This window comes from Balaenoptera borealis (assembly GCF_965194805.1).
Source record: "Balaenoptera borealis genome assembly, chromosome: 14".
NCBI lineage: Eukaryota > Metazoa > Chordata > Mammalia > Artiodactyla > Balaenopteridae > Balaenoptera > Balaenoptera borealis.
The window spans coordinates 50861515-50876503 of NC_138875.1; the positions used below are offsets into that span (position 1 = coordinate 50861515).

Below are 14989 nucleotides of genomic sequence, written 5' to 3' on the forward strand. Positions count from 1 at the left end.
TCACGGTCCAGTGGCCTTAGAGGAAAGACTGAAGAGCGTGAATCCCAGCAAAAGAAAGCAGTGTTGGGAGCATGTGTGGAGGCGTGGCAGCCTTCCTCCAGAGTGGAGAGGGAGGGAGCGGGTGTGGAAATAAAAATGTGAGAAAAGAAGATGATGGTATATTAGTAGTGTTAGTCCGTTCTTAAGACAAAGTTAAACTGGTTCCAGCTATTCCTGTATTCAAGCTATGTGTTTCCTGTAGTTGAAATGCAAGGGCATGCGTAGTGTCTCGAACAACTGTTAGCACATAGTAATTACTAACTACTAATAAATGTTCATTATTTCTCGGGGAGACCTAGGAAACCTTTTGTAGTTCCTCCCTTGCAGCCTTTGCACAGGACATTGTACACATATTTTAAGGGGGATTATTATTAAGCCTTTCTTTGAAATTGTTTCTTTTCTGTAAGCCAAAACAGAACTCAAACATAGCAGAAATGAGACCTTATTACATATTCTAGTCCCTTAAATCAGACTGCTCTCGTTCCCTGCAAGTATGAGCAGCACAGAGTAATGGTAAAAGCATGGACTCTGGAACCCACCTGCCGAAGTTCAAGTCCCAGCTCCTCCACATCCTGGCTGTGTGGCTTAGGTTAAGTTCCTTAACCTCTTGCTGCCTCAGTTTCTTCACCTATAAAATTGTGAAAATAGTAACACTTCAAAGAGTAGTTATGAGGATTTAATGAGTTAATATTGTTTAAGTGTTTTGAAAGGTATTTGACATGTAGTAAGTGCTAGAGTATTTGTTAAAGAAATAAAATATTCTTATGTAGAAGTATGTAAGTATATATAAACCTAAATATATTTATATGGTTTGTATGTCTTCCTACAAATGCTATTTCTTATTATTACTTTTTGCATTCTAAGGTTCTGGAAGGTATGAGCGCCTCTCCCCACTTATCTACCTTTCCAAGGCACATATGTAATAGTATTTCAGCATGCAAAAGTAATTCATAATTACTTGTGTTGGGTGTTGTAGTGAGTAATGTACTTAAGGGCCTCTGAATTGAAAACGAAAATTCATCTGAACCTGAGGGAAGTTGAACTCTGTAATCTGAAATAAAGGCAGTGAGAATAACAGTAAAGTCTAACAGCATTTGAATTACAATTCAAAACATTGTGACTTTTCTTATCATGATCACTTTATTCTCTCTACATCTTTGTGATAAATTTGCTAATAGGATCCAGACTAGAAGTAGAATAATATGTACTTTTCCTTTTGCAGCTGTAGAAAGAACTCAACAAAGAAAGCTTGAAGAATTACTTTTAGCAGCAGCAAGAGAAGGCAGAACAGCAGAACTCACAGCTCTGGTAAAAACAAAACCAAATGTATTATTTCTTTACTCTGCAGGGAATTTTTTTTTTCCAGAAAGGTGTGAAGTTTATTAAGATCTTAAAAAAAAAAGATGGAACAGTAAACAGCTACTGAATTTGGGATAGTTCCTTATTTACAAGTTTTACGGCAGGAGGCACATTTAAATCAGCATTTCACATAATCAAAGGAGTACAGTTTTTCCCTAGAAATATCGGTATTTCACTCTCCAGGTAAAAGATTATTGAAAACATTAAGTGACTGCCCCAGTTAGAAACAGATAAGCGAATACCTTCAAGATATATAAAAAAGGGTAACTGCTACTTAAACATGAATTTTCACAAAATTATTCTTGTGCCTAATTCAGACAATTTGCTTAGAAAAGCTGAGGAAGTTTTTTACTTAATGTTGAGTTCATAATGTAGTCAAATTGTGGGACCGGAATACTCGAGATCATAATAATAGAACAAAAGTCTTTAAATATCTGAAAACACAGCATGGTAATAGTTTAAGCAGGATATATTTTAAATGATTACGTTTTTCTCTGAATTTCTGATTTACCACCCCACTTCTACTTGAAAACCTAATGGTTAAGAATTTAGTTTTTCATGGTAAGCATTTAATATAAGGATAGTTTTTTTTTTCTTCATGATTAATCCAATTTAAAATTGGCATATAATATATAGGATCCTATAAAGGAATACCTTTCTCTAATTTTGATGAGCAATTATTTCTGAGAGGTATGCTGTACTTCTAGAAAATAACATACAAACAAGGGACAATATTTTTGAAATATTTATATCATGTTAGAACAGACTGAAAACTTACCCATTTCATTTTTTTCTTCTTAGGAGACCTACTTTCCAGTTTCCATTTCCTGAAAATAGTCTCATTAAACACAAAACTCTGAATGTGGTCTAAATTCAAGACTGAAGCACGGCCATTTGCCTTAAAGTTACTTCAGCTCGTTTGAAAAGGCCTCTCTGGTTTCCAAGTATAGTGCCTAAAACATATTTTAAACTTTGTGAAATGGAGACGCCTTTAAAAAGAACTTTTTAAAGGAGTCAGCTGGGAACAACAAATTCAGTAGACCTTTAACATTTACACGTTTAACATTTATGGTGTTAACGCTTCTGAATGACTGCCTGTGGTAGACCAGTTTGTAATTTTGCTGTCACAAGTGTGAATTGCAAGCCTGGTAGGGGCGAAAGAATCTTAGTGGCACCCCAGTGTCCAGGGGTGAGTGGGGTGGCCCTGGTGTAGTGTGTGGCGTCTGTTGACAGGGGAGCGTGGGACCTGAGACTCCGTGGCAGCTTGAGGACGGCATGGGGAGTGACGTGGGTTGGCTGATGTTGTGAGCAAGAAGCCGCTGACAGTTGAGATGCTAAAGAGCCCCGCTGCTCGTCCGGCTCTGGAGCGTGAGGGTCCCCCTGAATTTTCAGTTATGCTGTACCGTCATGGGTTTCATGGAAGAAAGTCTGTCTTTGGTATGTAATCTGCATTGTATTTCTTCAATTGTTAGCTCAACAGGCCGAATCCTCCTGCTGTTAACTGTTCGGATCAGTTAGGAAATACACCCTTGCATTGTGCCGCTTACCGGGCTCATAAACAGTGTGCCTTAAAGCTTCTAAAAAGTGGAGCAGACCCTAATCTGAAGAACAAAAATGGTAAGCATGTTGGTGAAAGCCACTGTTGGTCATTTGGAAGCTCTAAAGAAATGAAGTGTTTTGTTTTAGTACCCAGCCTTTGTTAAACTGTGTGGTCCCTGTTTAATTTTGAAGTCAAGGCGTTTACACAAAATAAAAAATTTATTAATTTACTTCTCAGTTAAGACCTAAATGTTTAATAATGCCTATTTCATGTGAGGCACTAATGATGCCTAAGATCTGATTTCCACCCTCAAGGGAAAGAAAAGTACAGTTGATTCTTGTTATTTGTGTTAGTTATGTCCTGTAACATTGCTGTGACCTCTGAATTAGTGGATACTGAACCATTGCTTGTAAGGGAAATACAGAGTTAAGTTCCTGTGAGCCTTTGGTCTCAGCATTTTCATCCACTGATCAACACGTAGCCTTGTTTTATGCGTGCTTCTGTTTAATTTTATTTATTTATTTATTTATTTATTTATGGCTGTGTTGGATCTTCGTTTCTGTGCGAGGGCTTTCTCTAGTTGCGGCGAGCGGGGGTCACTCTTCATCGCGGTGCGCGGGCCTCTCACTATCACGGCCTCTCTTGTTGCAGAGCACAGGCTCCAGACGCGCAGGCTCAGTAGTTGTGGCTCATGGGCCTAGTTGCTCCGCGGCACGTGGGATCTTCCCAGACCAGGGCTCGAACCCGTGTCCCCTGCATTGGCAGGCAGATTCTCAACCACTGCACCACCAGGGAAGCCCTGTGCTTCTGTTTAAAAACACCTTATTCGGTGTACGTTACTGACTTATTAACACCGAGCTCACTGCCGAGAGCATTGTAACTCATGCCTGAACTAAGCTCGTGTAGCACATACTCTGTTCAGAAGGCACATCACAGGCTTCTTGCACTTAGGAGCACTAGACAGCACTTCAGCCCTGTGCTTGGGGGCCAGTTTCAACAGCGAAATCACCAGAAACAAAAAGCGAAAAATGTGGCACTAGGTAGACTGTGACGAGGACACTTGTTCACAGTACGAGAGCTGAGACAAGAAGGCAGAGCATCAGCTTTTCCACTTCAGGGAACATGTGCATCAGAAGACTCAAGTTGTTTACCGATCTGGATGTGTCTGTGAATGACCAAGAAATTGCCATGAGTACTGACTTTGAGATTAAAGTACATCTTAACAATTGGCGAGTTTGCAGATGTGGAGTTCACAAATAATGAGGATAGACTGTACATGCACGAAGCATCAAAGACAGAATTGGATAACCATAGAGAAGCTGCAAAAGGTGTATTGGGGAATCAGTGGAGGAGCAGCTCATTAGGGTTTTTCTGCATCCCTTTTTAGGATGCTTCCCTCTGCCGACCATCGGCCTGGATTAGGACTTGTCTGTGGTCCCATAGGACCCTGTGTTTACCTCTTCATAGCTTCAGTTGTTCTCCGTGGCAGTTGTTGACTTATGTAGCTGTCTCCCGTGAGACTGAGCTCCTAAGGGGAGGGCTAACATTTTACTGTCTAGTTTACCCAGCACCTAGAGTAATGTGTAGCATTTGATGCCTTCTACAAGTTGCATGTTTGTTGAAGGTTTGGGGTGATTAGAAATAGCTTCCTGAAGGAATACATCTTTTATACAGACCCTGGAGTCCTAGTAAGATAAAAAAAAATTCATCTCTAAATACTTCAGTTTGTATCTCTAACAAAAGACCCCCCAGTATGTTTTTTTTCCTTTTAAATAAAACAGTACTATTATTATCTAGTAAGATATTGGTAAGCCGAATTTTGGGAAAGGGTGTTGTAGGCAGAGGGAAGATTATGAGCAAGGGTATTAAGGTGAAAAATGTAAGTCAAGTTGAGGTGACATCTCCAGTTTGACACATCCAGGGGTATGAAAGGCAGCAATACTGGGGAATCCTGTAACTGCAGATTAGCTTCTGTCGTGGCGAGCCTCAAAATGCCAGACTATTTTGCCCCTAATTTCAAGGTCAGGGAGGCTCTGAGCAGTGGAGGGATATGGTTACAGTATCTAGGATGGGTTGTGACAGGCCCAAGACTGTAGGGAGGGATCGGTAGGGCCATTGAGATTGTCTTAGGTGAGAGGTAATTAGGACCTGAACTTTAGTAACATCAATGGGTGTAGAAAGGAGAAAGAAAATTTACTATAGAATCTCACGCTTCTTCCTCTCTTCTTTTGACTTGGCCCTTACGCCCTAGACTGGCAGTGTTCTATAGAGATACAATGGGACCCACATATTAAAAGTAAAAAGAAACATAAAATTAATTTTAAGAATGTATTTTATTTAAAGCAGTATATCCAAAATACCATGTCAACATGTAATTGGTGAAAAAAAAAATTATCCATGACGTTTTACATTCCTGTTTTGGTACCAAGTCTTTGAAATCTGGTGTGTGTCTTACACTTCACAGCACATCTCAGCCTGAACTAGATGCATTTCAGGTACCGAACGGCCACATGTGGTTAATGTCCACCATGTTGGACGTGCGGCCCTAGACGTACTGAGCTGTCTGAGGCTCTCTAGTTAACCGTGCTGTCCTCACCCTGCTTATGCTCTCTCTGCCAGGAATGCCCTTTTCCTTCTTGTCCATCTGGTAAACTCTAGTCTCACCTTAAGAATTAGCTCAAACTCTGCTTCCCCAGAGAGGCTTTCCCTGTATCCCTGAGGTAGACATAGGTTCTTCCTGGAATCAGTTAGAAGAGAAATTGGGGGATGCAGAAGGGGAAGCACTCAGGAGACACGAGGGAAATGCCAGTTCCATGGAAGCCAAAGGAGGAGAGTAAATGCAGAGCTAAAGGGGTAGGATGTCATTGGTGTTACGAGCATCTTGGACTGAAGAAAATAAACACTGAGCAGAGGCTGTGGAATTCAGTGACACAGTGCCCAGTGGCCCTTTCTGAAAGAGCAGTTTTCACTGGGTAGTTGAGTGAAGGCTAGGTTAGGGGCTAAGGACTGAGTAGGAAATGAGGAAGCTGAGGCAGCGTTACTTACCTGCTTCTTTGCAATATGTAAGAACAGAGGATGGTTCCATGGCCAAGTGGAAGATTTTTTAGGCACGGGGAATTCAAGTATGTTTGAAGTTAAGGAGGACCAAGGCAGTAGAAAAAGAGCTTGATTTCATTGTGACAGTTAGAAATGTAATTTTTTAAAAGGTAATGTTTTGGGGAATAGCAAAAAAAAGTAGGAACATATTTGAGAAACGATTTTTAGTTTTTTTAATGGAGGCAATTATAAACACAGCTGAAGGATGTAAAAGAAGACCTAAAAAATGGAGAACCCTCCATGTTTTTGGTGGAGAAAGACCTCAACATTGAAAACCTAACAGTTCTCCTCAAATTAATTTATATTTCAAAGCAGTCCCAGCCAGAATCCTCAAAAGGTTTTCATAGAACTTGACTAGCTGATTCTAAATTTACACAGAAAAGTCGAGGGCAGAGAATTTTAAAGGGGGAGAGAAGCAGTGAGGGCTTGCCCTTGCTGGATAAAAGGACCAATTATGAATCTCTGGTAAGTAAAGTATTCATTTCTTCAACAAATATTTGAGTGCTTATGTGCCAGATACTACTCCAGGGACTAGGGACCTAGAACAGTGAAGGAAAAAAAATACAGGCAAGTTCCTGCTTTCATGGAGCCTACATCCCAATAAGGTAAGGCCAATAAAATGCAAATAGAAAAGCAGGTATTTAATATGTCAGATGTGATAAGTGCTCTGAGGGGGGAAAAGGCAGGGAAATGGGATCTGGAGTGTATTGCATGTATGGAGGGCTCCTCCTTTGTATGGGGTGGCAGGAAAAGCTTCTCTGTTAGGATGGCAATTAAAACTTGAAGTGAGGGGGCAAGCCATGTCAATATCTGGGAGACGAGCTTGGCTCTAGGCAGAGGAAACAGGTGAGAGGGTGCGTGATGTGTCAGGAAAAGCAAGGAGGCCAGGATGTCCAGAGCAGAGTGAGAAAAGGAGAGTGGTCGGAGGAGGGGGTTAGAGAGGCAGTGGGAACTGGATCATGAAAGGCCTTTCAGGTTATTGTAAGGATTTTGGCTTTTACTCTGAGAGATGGGAAGATGCAGGATGCAGGTTTAGAATGGAGCAGTGATGCGATCTGACTTATGTTATGAAAAATGATCCCTCTGGTTGCCGTGAGGAGACTAGACCCTAGGAGGGCAGGGAGGATAGCTGTTGAGAGGCTGTTGAGATAATAAGGGGGTGAGAGGTAATATTGGCTTGGATCAGGATAGTGGCAATAAAAGTGGTTGTAAGTGGTTGGATTTTTTTTTTTTTTTTTTTACATATTTTGAAAGTAGAGTGGTTAGGATTTTCTGCTGGCTTGGATGTGAGGTATGAAAGAAAGGAGTCAAGGATGACTTTCCACTGTTTGAACTGAGGACCTGAAAGAATGGAATTTCCAATTCGTGAGAAGGAGAAGACTGCAGGAGGGACAGGTTAGCAGTTGCTGAGAATTAGGGGCTTGGTTTTTAAGACATTAAGAATTTGAAATACTATTATACAATCCAAATGATAGAGTTGGAAGTAGAAGTTTGAGTTTAGGGGAGAGGTCTGGGTGGAGATACAAATTTGGGAATCATTAGTATATACTGTAGAGTTATTTAAAGTCATGGAATGTATAAAATCACTTAGCAGGATCTTGAATTGGTATTGGTTCAGGGTGGGTGAACAGACAGTTTAGAAATTAAAACATGTACACATGGGAACTTAGTAGATGACAAAAGTGGCGTGATAGGTGGATGAGGAAAGAATCTAGTAATTAGCTGTCCATATAGTAATAGGTAATTTTAGATACCCATTTCATAGTGGATACTAAATTCCAGGTAGTTTAAAGACCTATATGTGCAGTACAAACTTCAAACATCAGGAGAGGCTTCTACTTTTGGCCATTATGGCCACAGGGACCTGATTCACCTCCCTTTCTCCACACCTGTTAACATTGTATTGGAAGACCTAGCCAGTGCAGTAAAGCAAGAAAAAGAAATAGAAGACATTCAGACTGAAAAAGAATTCTTATTCTTCTGATCATCCAGGTAAAAAAATTCTAAGAAATTTACAACAACCTGGTAGAACTAATTAGTGAGCTAATTCAATATACAAAAATCAATTATATTTCTATATACTAGTCAGAAGTAGAAAATGAAAAAGCATATTATTTATAATGGCATTAAAATTTCATGAAATACTTGGGAATAAACTTGATAAAAGTTGTGTAAGACTTGTACACATTGAACACTGGTGAGAGAAATTTAAGAATATCTGTATGGGGAAGGGTACTATTTTCAGGGATCAGAAGACTTGACATTGTTAAGTTGTCAGTTTTCTCCAAGTAGATCTAGCAATTCAGTGCAATCCCAGTCAAAGTTCCAGCAGGCCTTGTTGTAGAAAATGACAAATTGATTATAAATTTTATTTGGAAATGGAAAAGACCTAGTATACCCAAAACAACTTTGGAAAAGAACAAAGTTGGAGGACTTAGGCTACCTTGTAGTTACAGTCAGGGTTCTCTAGAGAAACAGAACCAATCATATATATATATATAGAGAGAGAGAGAGAGAGAGAGAGAGAGAGAGAGGAGAGCCTGACCAATTAAGGGCTAGAGACGAGGAGACCAAGACCAAGAAGGCTGGGTGGTATAATTCAGTCTGAATCCAAAGGCCTGAGCCCTGGGGAGAGGGGCAGCCAGAGGCCAGAGAACCAGGAGATCCAATGTTCGAGGGCAGAAAGAGATGGATTTCCCAGCTCAAGAAGAGGGAGAATTTGTCCTTTCTCTGCCTTTTTGTTCTATTCAGGCCCTCAGTGGATTGGATGATGCTACCCATGTTGGTGAGGTCAGATCTTTACTCAGTCTACTGATTCAAATGCTAATCTCACCCAGAAACACCCTCACAGACACACCCAGAAATGTTTTACTGTTATTTACTATCTAGGTATTCCTTAGCCTAGTCACTGTGGTAAGGATAGATATATAGGTCTATGGAACAGGAGAGTCCAGAAATATATAAATATATTTACACACAGTTGATTTTTGTCAAAGGTGTCAAGGCAATCAGTGAGGAAAGGATAAAATTGTCAACAGATGACACTGAAAAAGTTGGATTGCTATATTCAAAACAAGGAACATGTGTAAAAATTAGATCTAGATGGGTCACAGAAATGAACATAAGAGTTAAAACCATAAAACTCTAGAAGAAAATACAGGAGAAAATCTTAGTTACCTTGGGTTTTGCAAAGATTTCTTAAATATGACACAAAGCATGAGTGATAAAATATTGATAAATTGGACTTTGTCAAAATTAGAAAGTTTTTCTCTTCAATAAGCACTGTTATGAAAATGCAAGCTATTTTATGGGAGGAAATATTGGCAAAACATGTACAAGAGCGCACCTGTATCTAGGATATATACAGAACCCTTATAACTCTAAAAGGAAGATAAACAACCCAATTCTAAAAAGGTTCAGGCACTTCTTCAAAGACATACAGATGGCAAAAAACACATGACTAAAGGCTCTACATGGAGATATAAAACCTAAATTAAAATTCCTTTACATGAAAAAAATGCATTCACATAAATGCAGGGAGTATGTACTATGATGTTTATTTCAGCTCTATTTAAAATAGTAAAAAAGAATCATGATTACCTTTGAAAGTTAGTAGCAGCTTACAGAATGATTTAACATTGAGGGGTAAACTTCTAAAAGTAATGGAAGGTGGGTACAGATATCTGGAACGTTAAACATTCCTGTTGAAGACATTATAGTGTTCTTGATAAAAGTCAAGATGGTGCTTTCTGAAAAAGTGTAATTTTTAAAATCATAAGAGTAATAGTATCTGCATTTTAGGAAGTTTTAAAAATACAGAAAAAAACATAAATTACTCTGGTACTTTGGCATATTATATACCCTTTGAATCTATTTTCATACCTATTTTAGAGCATTTTTTAAAATTGCAAAACAAATGCTTTTTTTTTTTTTATGGCCAAAATGAGGGAAACGAAGGCACCAAAAAAGTACAATCACTTATACCCAAACATCCAAAGATTTAGTTTTTAGTTGTTGTTCTGTTGTAGACTAGATTTTTTTTAAGTTTTAAATAATAGATACCAACTCAAGAGTGTGAGCAGGGACTTCCCTGGTGGTCCAGCGGTAAAGAATCCGCCTTACAATGGAGGGGACTCGGGTTCGATCCCTGGTCAGGGAACTAAGATCCCACGTGCCACAACTACTGAGCTCACGCGCCTCAACTAGAGAGCCTGCGTGCTGCAAACTACAGAGCCCATGCACCCTGGAGCCTGTGCACCACAACTAGAGAAGAGAAGACCTGCGTGCCACAACTAGAGAGAAGCCCACGCGTCACAATGAAAGATCCCGCGTGCCTCAATAAAGATCCGTGTGCCGTACAAACATGTCTGCTAGGGCCTTCCCCTGGGGGGTGTGAAAAGGGCAGAGGTTGCTCAGAGAATGGTGGAGGGGTGTGGGCCGGCAAACACCTAAGAAAGTATCTACCATTCCTTTTAGTTTATGGCTTGTAAATAGCGTCGACATATTAAAATCCTGCTCTATATTAAACGTCAACAGTTTTCCATATCGTTCCAGGAAGCATAGTCTTCATGGCTCACCTTCTGCATAGTATTTCATGTAGATGTAATATAATCCGCTTCACACCCACAAACCTTCAGTGATAAGGACAATAATAATTTCTATATTTTTTTATGACTGAATTTTCCTAGTCTTTTTAAACAAGGATGTTTTAAATTTTTTTTATATAAATTTATTTATTTTATTTTGGCTGCGTTGGGTCTTCCTTGTTGCGCATGGGCTTTCTCTAGTTGTGGCGAACGGGGGCTGCTCTTCGTTGTGGTGCGCGGGCTTCTCATTGCGGTGGCTTCTCTTGTTGCGGAGCACGGGCTCTAGGTGCACGAGCTTCAGTAGTTGTGGCACGTGGGCTCAGTAGTTGTGGCACCCGGGCCTAGTTGCTCTATGGCATGTGGGATCTTCCCGGACCAGAGATCGAACCCGTGTCCCCTGCATTGGCAGGCGGATTCCTAACCACTGCACCACCAGGGAAGCCCTGTTTTAAATTTTTAGTCAAACTTGTTGATCCTCTTCTTTGATTTCTTCTAACACTTCTAAGCTTAGGTAGAGCTTTGGTAAATACTTGATTCTGTTCTCTCCTAGTGTATCTGTTTCACATTCATTCAGCAAATACTGAGCCTCTGCTGTGTGCCAGGAACTGTCGCAGGTACTGGCGACCCAACAGCGAACAAAATCTGACTGTCCCCATACTTGTGTTCTGGTGGGAGGAGATAGACAAAGCATAAATACACATATAGTGTTGGACAGTGAGGTGAGGAAAAATAAAATAGGCTAAAGGGGATAGAGGGCGATTCAGTGCAGGGGGAGGCTTTTGTTTTGGGAAGGGTGGAAGGGAAGGGAAGGCCGCTCTGAAGTGACTGAGCAAAGAGCCACACTGAGGAAGGGAGTGAGCTGTGGTGAAGGATTCTGGCAGAAGAGCGGTGAAAGCAGAGGGCAAGCAAGTGTAAAGGCTCCGGGGTGGGAGGGCACTTGGCATATTTGAAGAAGGAGGCTGCCGGGTTGCCTAGAGCGGGCTCCTCAGGGACACGGGTAGCGTCATAAGGCAGCCAGAGGCCCAGCCCTGTTGGTCGGTGTCGAGGGTTTTGAGCAGGAAAGGTGACGTGAGAGTGTACGTTAGGACGGGAGACTCTCAAATTGCTAATCACTTATCCTTGCACCCTTTATCAAGCAGCCTTTCCTTTTCCTTTGTTTTGTTATGCCTTTCTCATACTCTTGAAGAATTTACTTTTTTTGTGTGTTTTCTGTGCTCTTTTATTGCCTCAGCTGTCCCTTCACCAGCGGTGCACTTTTTTTTTTTTTAACATCTTTATTGGAGTATAACAGCTTTACAATGGTGTGTTAGTTTCTGCTTTATAACAAAGTGAATCAGTTATACATATGTTCCCAAATCTCTTCCCTCTTGCATCTCCCTCCCTCCCACCCTCCCTATCCCACCCTTCTAGGTGGTCACAAAGCACTGAGCTGATCTCCCTGTGCTATGCGGCTGCTTCCCACTAGCTAAGTGTCCATCAGCAGATGAATGGATAAAGAAGATGTGGCACATATATACAATGGAATATTACTCAGCCATAAAAAAGCAGTGCACTTTTAATGGTTGCTTTTGTAAGGCTTTAATAGCTGATGACGTTTCCTCTTACTATTCTTTTTTGAGTATTTTCCTTGACAGTCTTAACTATTTGTTTTTCCAAATGGCATTTAAAATAATTTTTTTAGGTTCTTAGTAAAAATGCTGTTGACATCTAATTGAGATTGTGTTCTATGTAAATTATTTGAGGAGTGTTGACATTTTTATTTCGTTTTCCCATTAAGGGACAAATCTGTATCAGGCAAAAATTTAAATATAGGATCCTTCCCGTTTTTTACTTTATTTTGTCGTGGTCGATAAGAGATGTAGTGCGATTTTGAAACAACTGGTTATGGTGCCTATCCCGGTAAGGGGGCTATTTCATTCAGTTCTAAAAGCATTTTATTAAATTCTCACTGTGTGCCAGGCACTGTGGGCATTGAATCCAGCAACGAGGGCTCTGTGTAGGACTTCAGCTAGTTGGCAGGAGTTCAGAATTTATTTTTGGTGTTAGGACAGAATTCTGTGAAAGAAATCACATTGTCTTTCTCCTTTCTGCCTAAAAGTGCCCTGCAGATAGAGTAGAAATAACGAGTTGGCAGACCTTTTCATAAGACATCCTCCTGTTTGCTAGCTAGAAAACCTAAAGTGATTATCAGTTGCTCAGTTAACATTTTAAGAAGTTTTTTCCCCACTGAAAGAGTAATATATGACCAGTTCAAGTTTTACCTGTCAGCAGTCTGATAAATCTACCTCTAAAGTAAATCTCAAAGCCACACAGTTTTCTCCATACCTACTAGTGTCTTCATTTTTCTGCTAACTCTCTAGTTCAAGCCACCAGTATCTTTCTTGTTTTTTTAAATTAATTTTTATTGGAGTAGGGTTGATTTACAATGTTTTAGTTTCAGGTGTACAGCAAAGTGAATCAGTTATACATATATCCACTCTTCTTTAGATTTTTTCCCCATATAGGTCATTACAGAGTATCGAGTAGAGTTCCCTGTGCTATACAGTAGGTCCTTATTAGTTTTCTGTTTTATATATAGGAGTGTGTATATGTTAATCCCAATCTCCCAATTTATACCCCCCCTCCCTTTCCCCCTTGGTAACCATAAGTTTGTTTCCTACATCTGTGACTTTATTTCTGTTTTGTAAATAAGTTCATTTGTACTATTTTTTTTAGATTCCACATATAAGTGATATCATATGATATTTGTCTTTCTCGGACTTACTTCACTCAGTATGACAATCTCTAGGTCCATCCATGTCACTGCAAATGGCATTACTTCATTCTTTTTTTATGGCTGAGTAATATTCCAGTGTATATACATACCACATCTTCTTTACCCATTCCTCTGTCGGTGGACATTTAGGTTGCTTCCACGTCTTGGCTATTGTAAATAGTGCTGCAGTGAACATTGTGGTACATGTATCTTTTCGAATTATGGTTTTCTCTGGATATATGCCCAGGAGTGGGATTGCTGGATCATATGGTAGCTCTGTTTTTAGTTTTCTAAGGAACCTCCATACTGTTCTCCATAGTGGCTCTACCAATTTACATTCCCACCAACAGTGTAGGAGGGTTCCCTTTTCTCTACACCCTCTCCAGCATTTATTGTTTGTAGATTATTTGGTGATGGCTACTCTGACTGGTGTGAGATAATACCTCATTGTAGTTTTGATTTGTATTTCTCTAGTAATTAGCAATGTTGAGCATCTTTTCATGTGCCTCTTGGCCATTTGTATGTCTTCTTTGGAGAAATGTCTATTTAGGTGTTCTCCTCATTTTTTGATTGGGGTGTTTGTTTTTTTGATATTGAGCTGCATGAGCTGTTTGTATATCACCGGTGTCTTTCACCTGGACCTTTGCTATTGCTTTGTAACTTGTATCCCTTCTTTTCTCTTGCCCACATTTACAAGGTTTTTCCATACAGTAGCTGCAATGATCTTTTTTTTTTTTTAACTTTTTATTACTGAAATTATCAAAGCTTAAAAAATAGAATAGTATAATTGATGTACTCGTCACCCTCTTTCAGGAATTGTCAATAATGGCCACTCCCCCGATGTCATCTTATTTTGGCTATAAATATTTAAGTACATTTGTGTAAGGTCTCCTTTTAAAAAAAACACCATAACTATGTGATAGTTGCACGACTCTGTGAATATTCTAAAAACCACTGAATTGTACACTTTACATGAGTAAATTGTATGTTGTGTGAATTCTCTCTCAGTAGAGCTATTTAAAGAAATAGCCACAATGGCATTATCCTATTAATAATTTTATAATTTCTCAAAATCATCAAACAGCCAAAGTTCACATTTCCCCAGATGTTCTGATTAAGTTCTTTTAACACTTCGACAGAGTTTGAAACATAAGTCAGATCATGCTACTCTTTTACCTAAAACCTTTCAGTGGCTTTCCATCGTATTTAGAATAAAACCCAAACTCCTTTTACTGCTTCACAAAGGTCTGACCCACAGAGGCCTTTTATGATGTGGCTTCTTTCTTTCTTTGCCTTTCTCTCTTGCGCACCTAATTGTTGCTACCTCAGGGCCTTTGCATCAGCTGTTCCCTCTGCTTGCAATGCCCTTCCCCTATATTCTCACAAGGCTGGATCCTTCCTTTCAGCTTAAACATCCCTCCCTCAGAGAGAGGCTTTCCTCAATCAGTCCCCCAGTCTCCAATCTAAAGTGGTATCCCAGTCATTCTCTCAGAACATTCACTTAAAAATGTTGGCATACCATGGTTTATTTGCTATATCCTTTTTTTATTAAGTTGTCTGTCTTTCCCTTTTTCTACGCCTCCCCCGACCCAATTTTTTCAGTCATGTTCACTA

General features: G+C 39.9%; 1 protein-coding gene across 3 annotated transcripts in view; it reads left to right on the forward strand.

Annotated features, from left to right (window-relative positions):
* OSBPL1A (oxysterol binding protein like 1A) overlaps window positions 1–14989 on the forward strand; it is a 217630-nt gene that overhangs the window by 43155 nt on the left and 159486 nt on the right. For all 3 annotated transcript variants that reach the window (XM_082355474.1, XM_082355473.1, XM_082355475.1), the window contains 2 exons: window positions 1262–1347; window positions 2871–3015. In XM_082355474.1, coding sequence (XP_082211600.1) covers window positions 1262–1347; window positions 2871–3015 — 231 coding nt within the window. The remainder of the gene's footprint in view (window positions 1–1261; window positions 1348–2870; window positions 3016–14989) is intronic.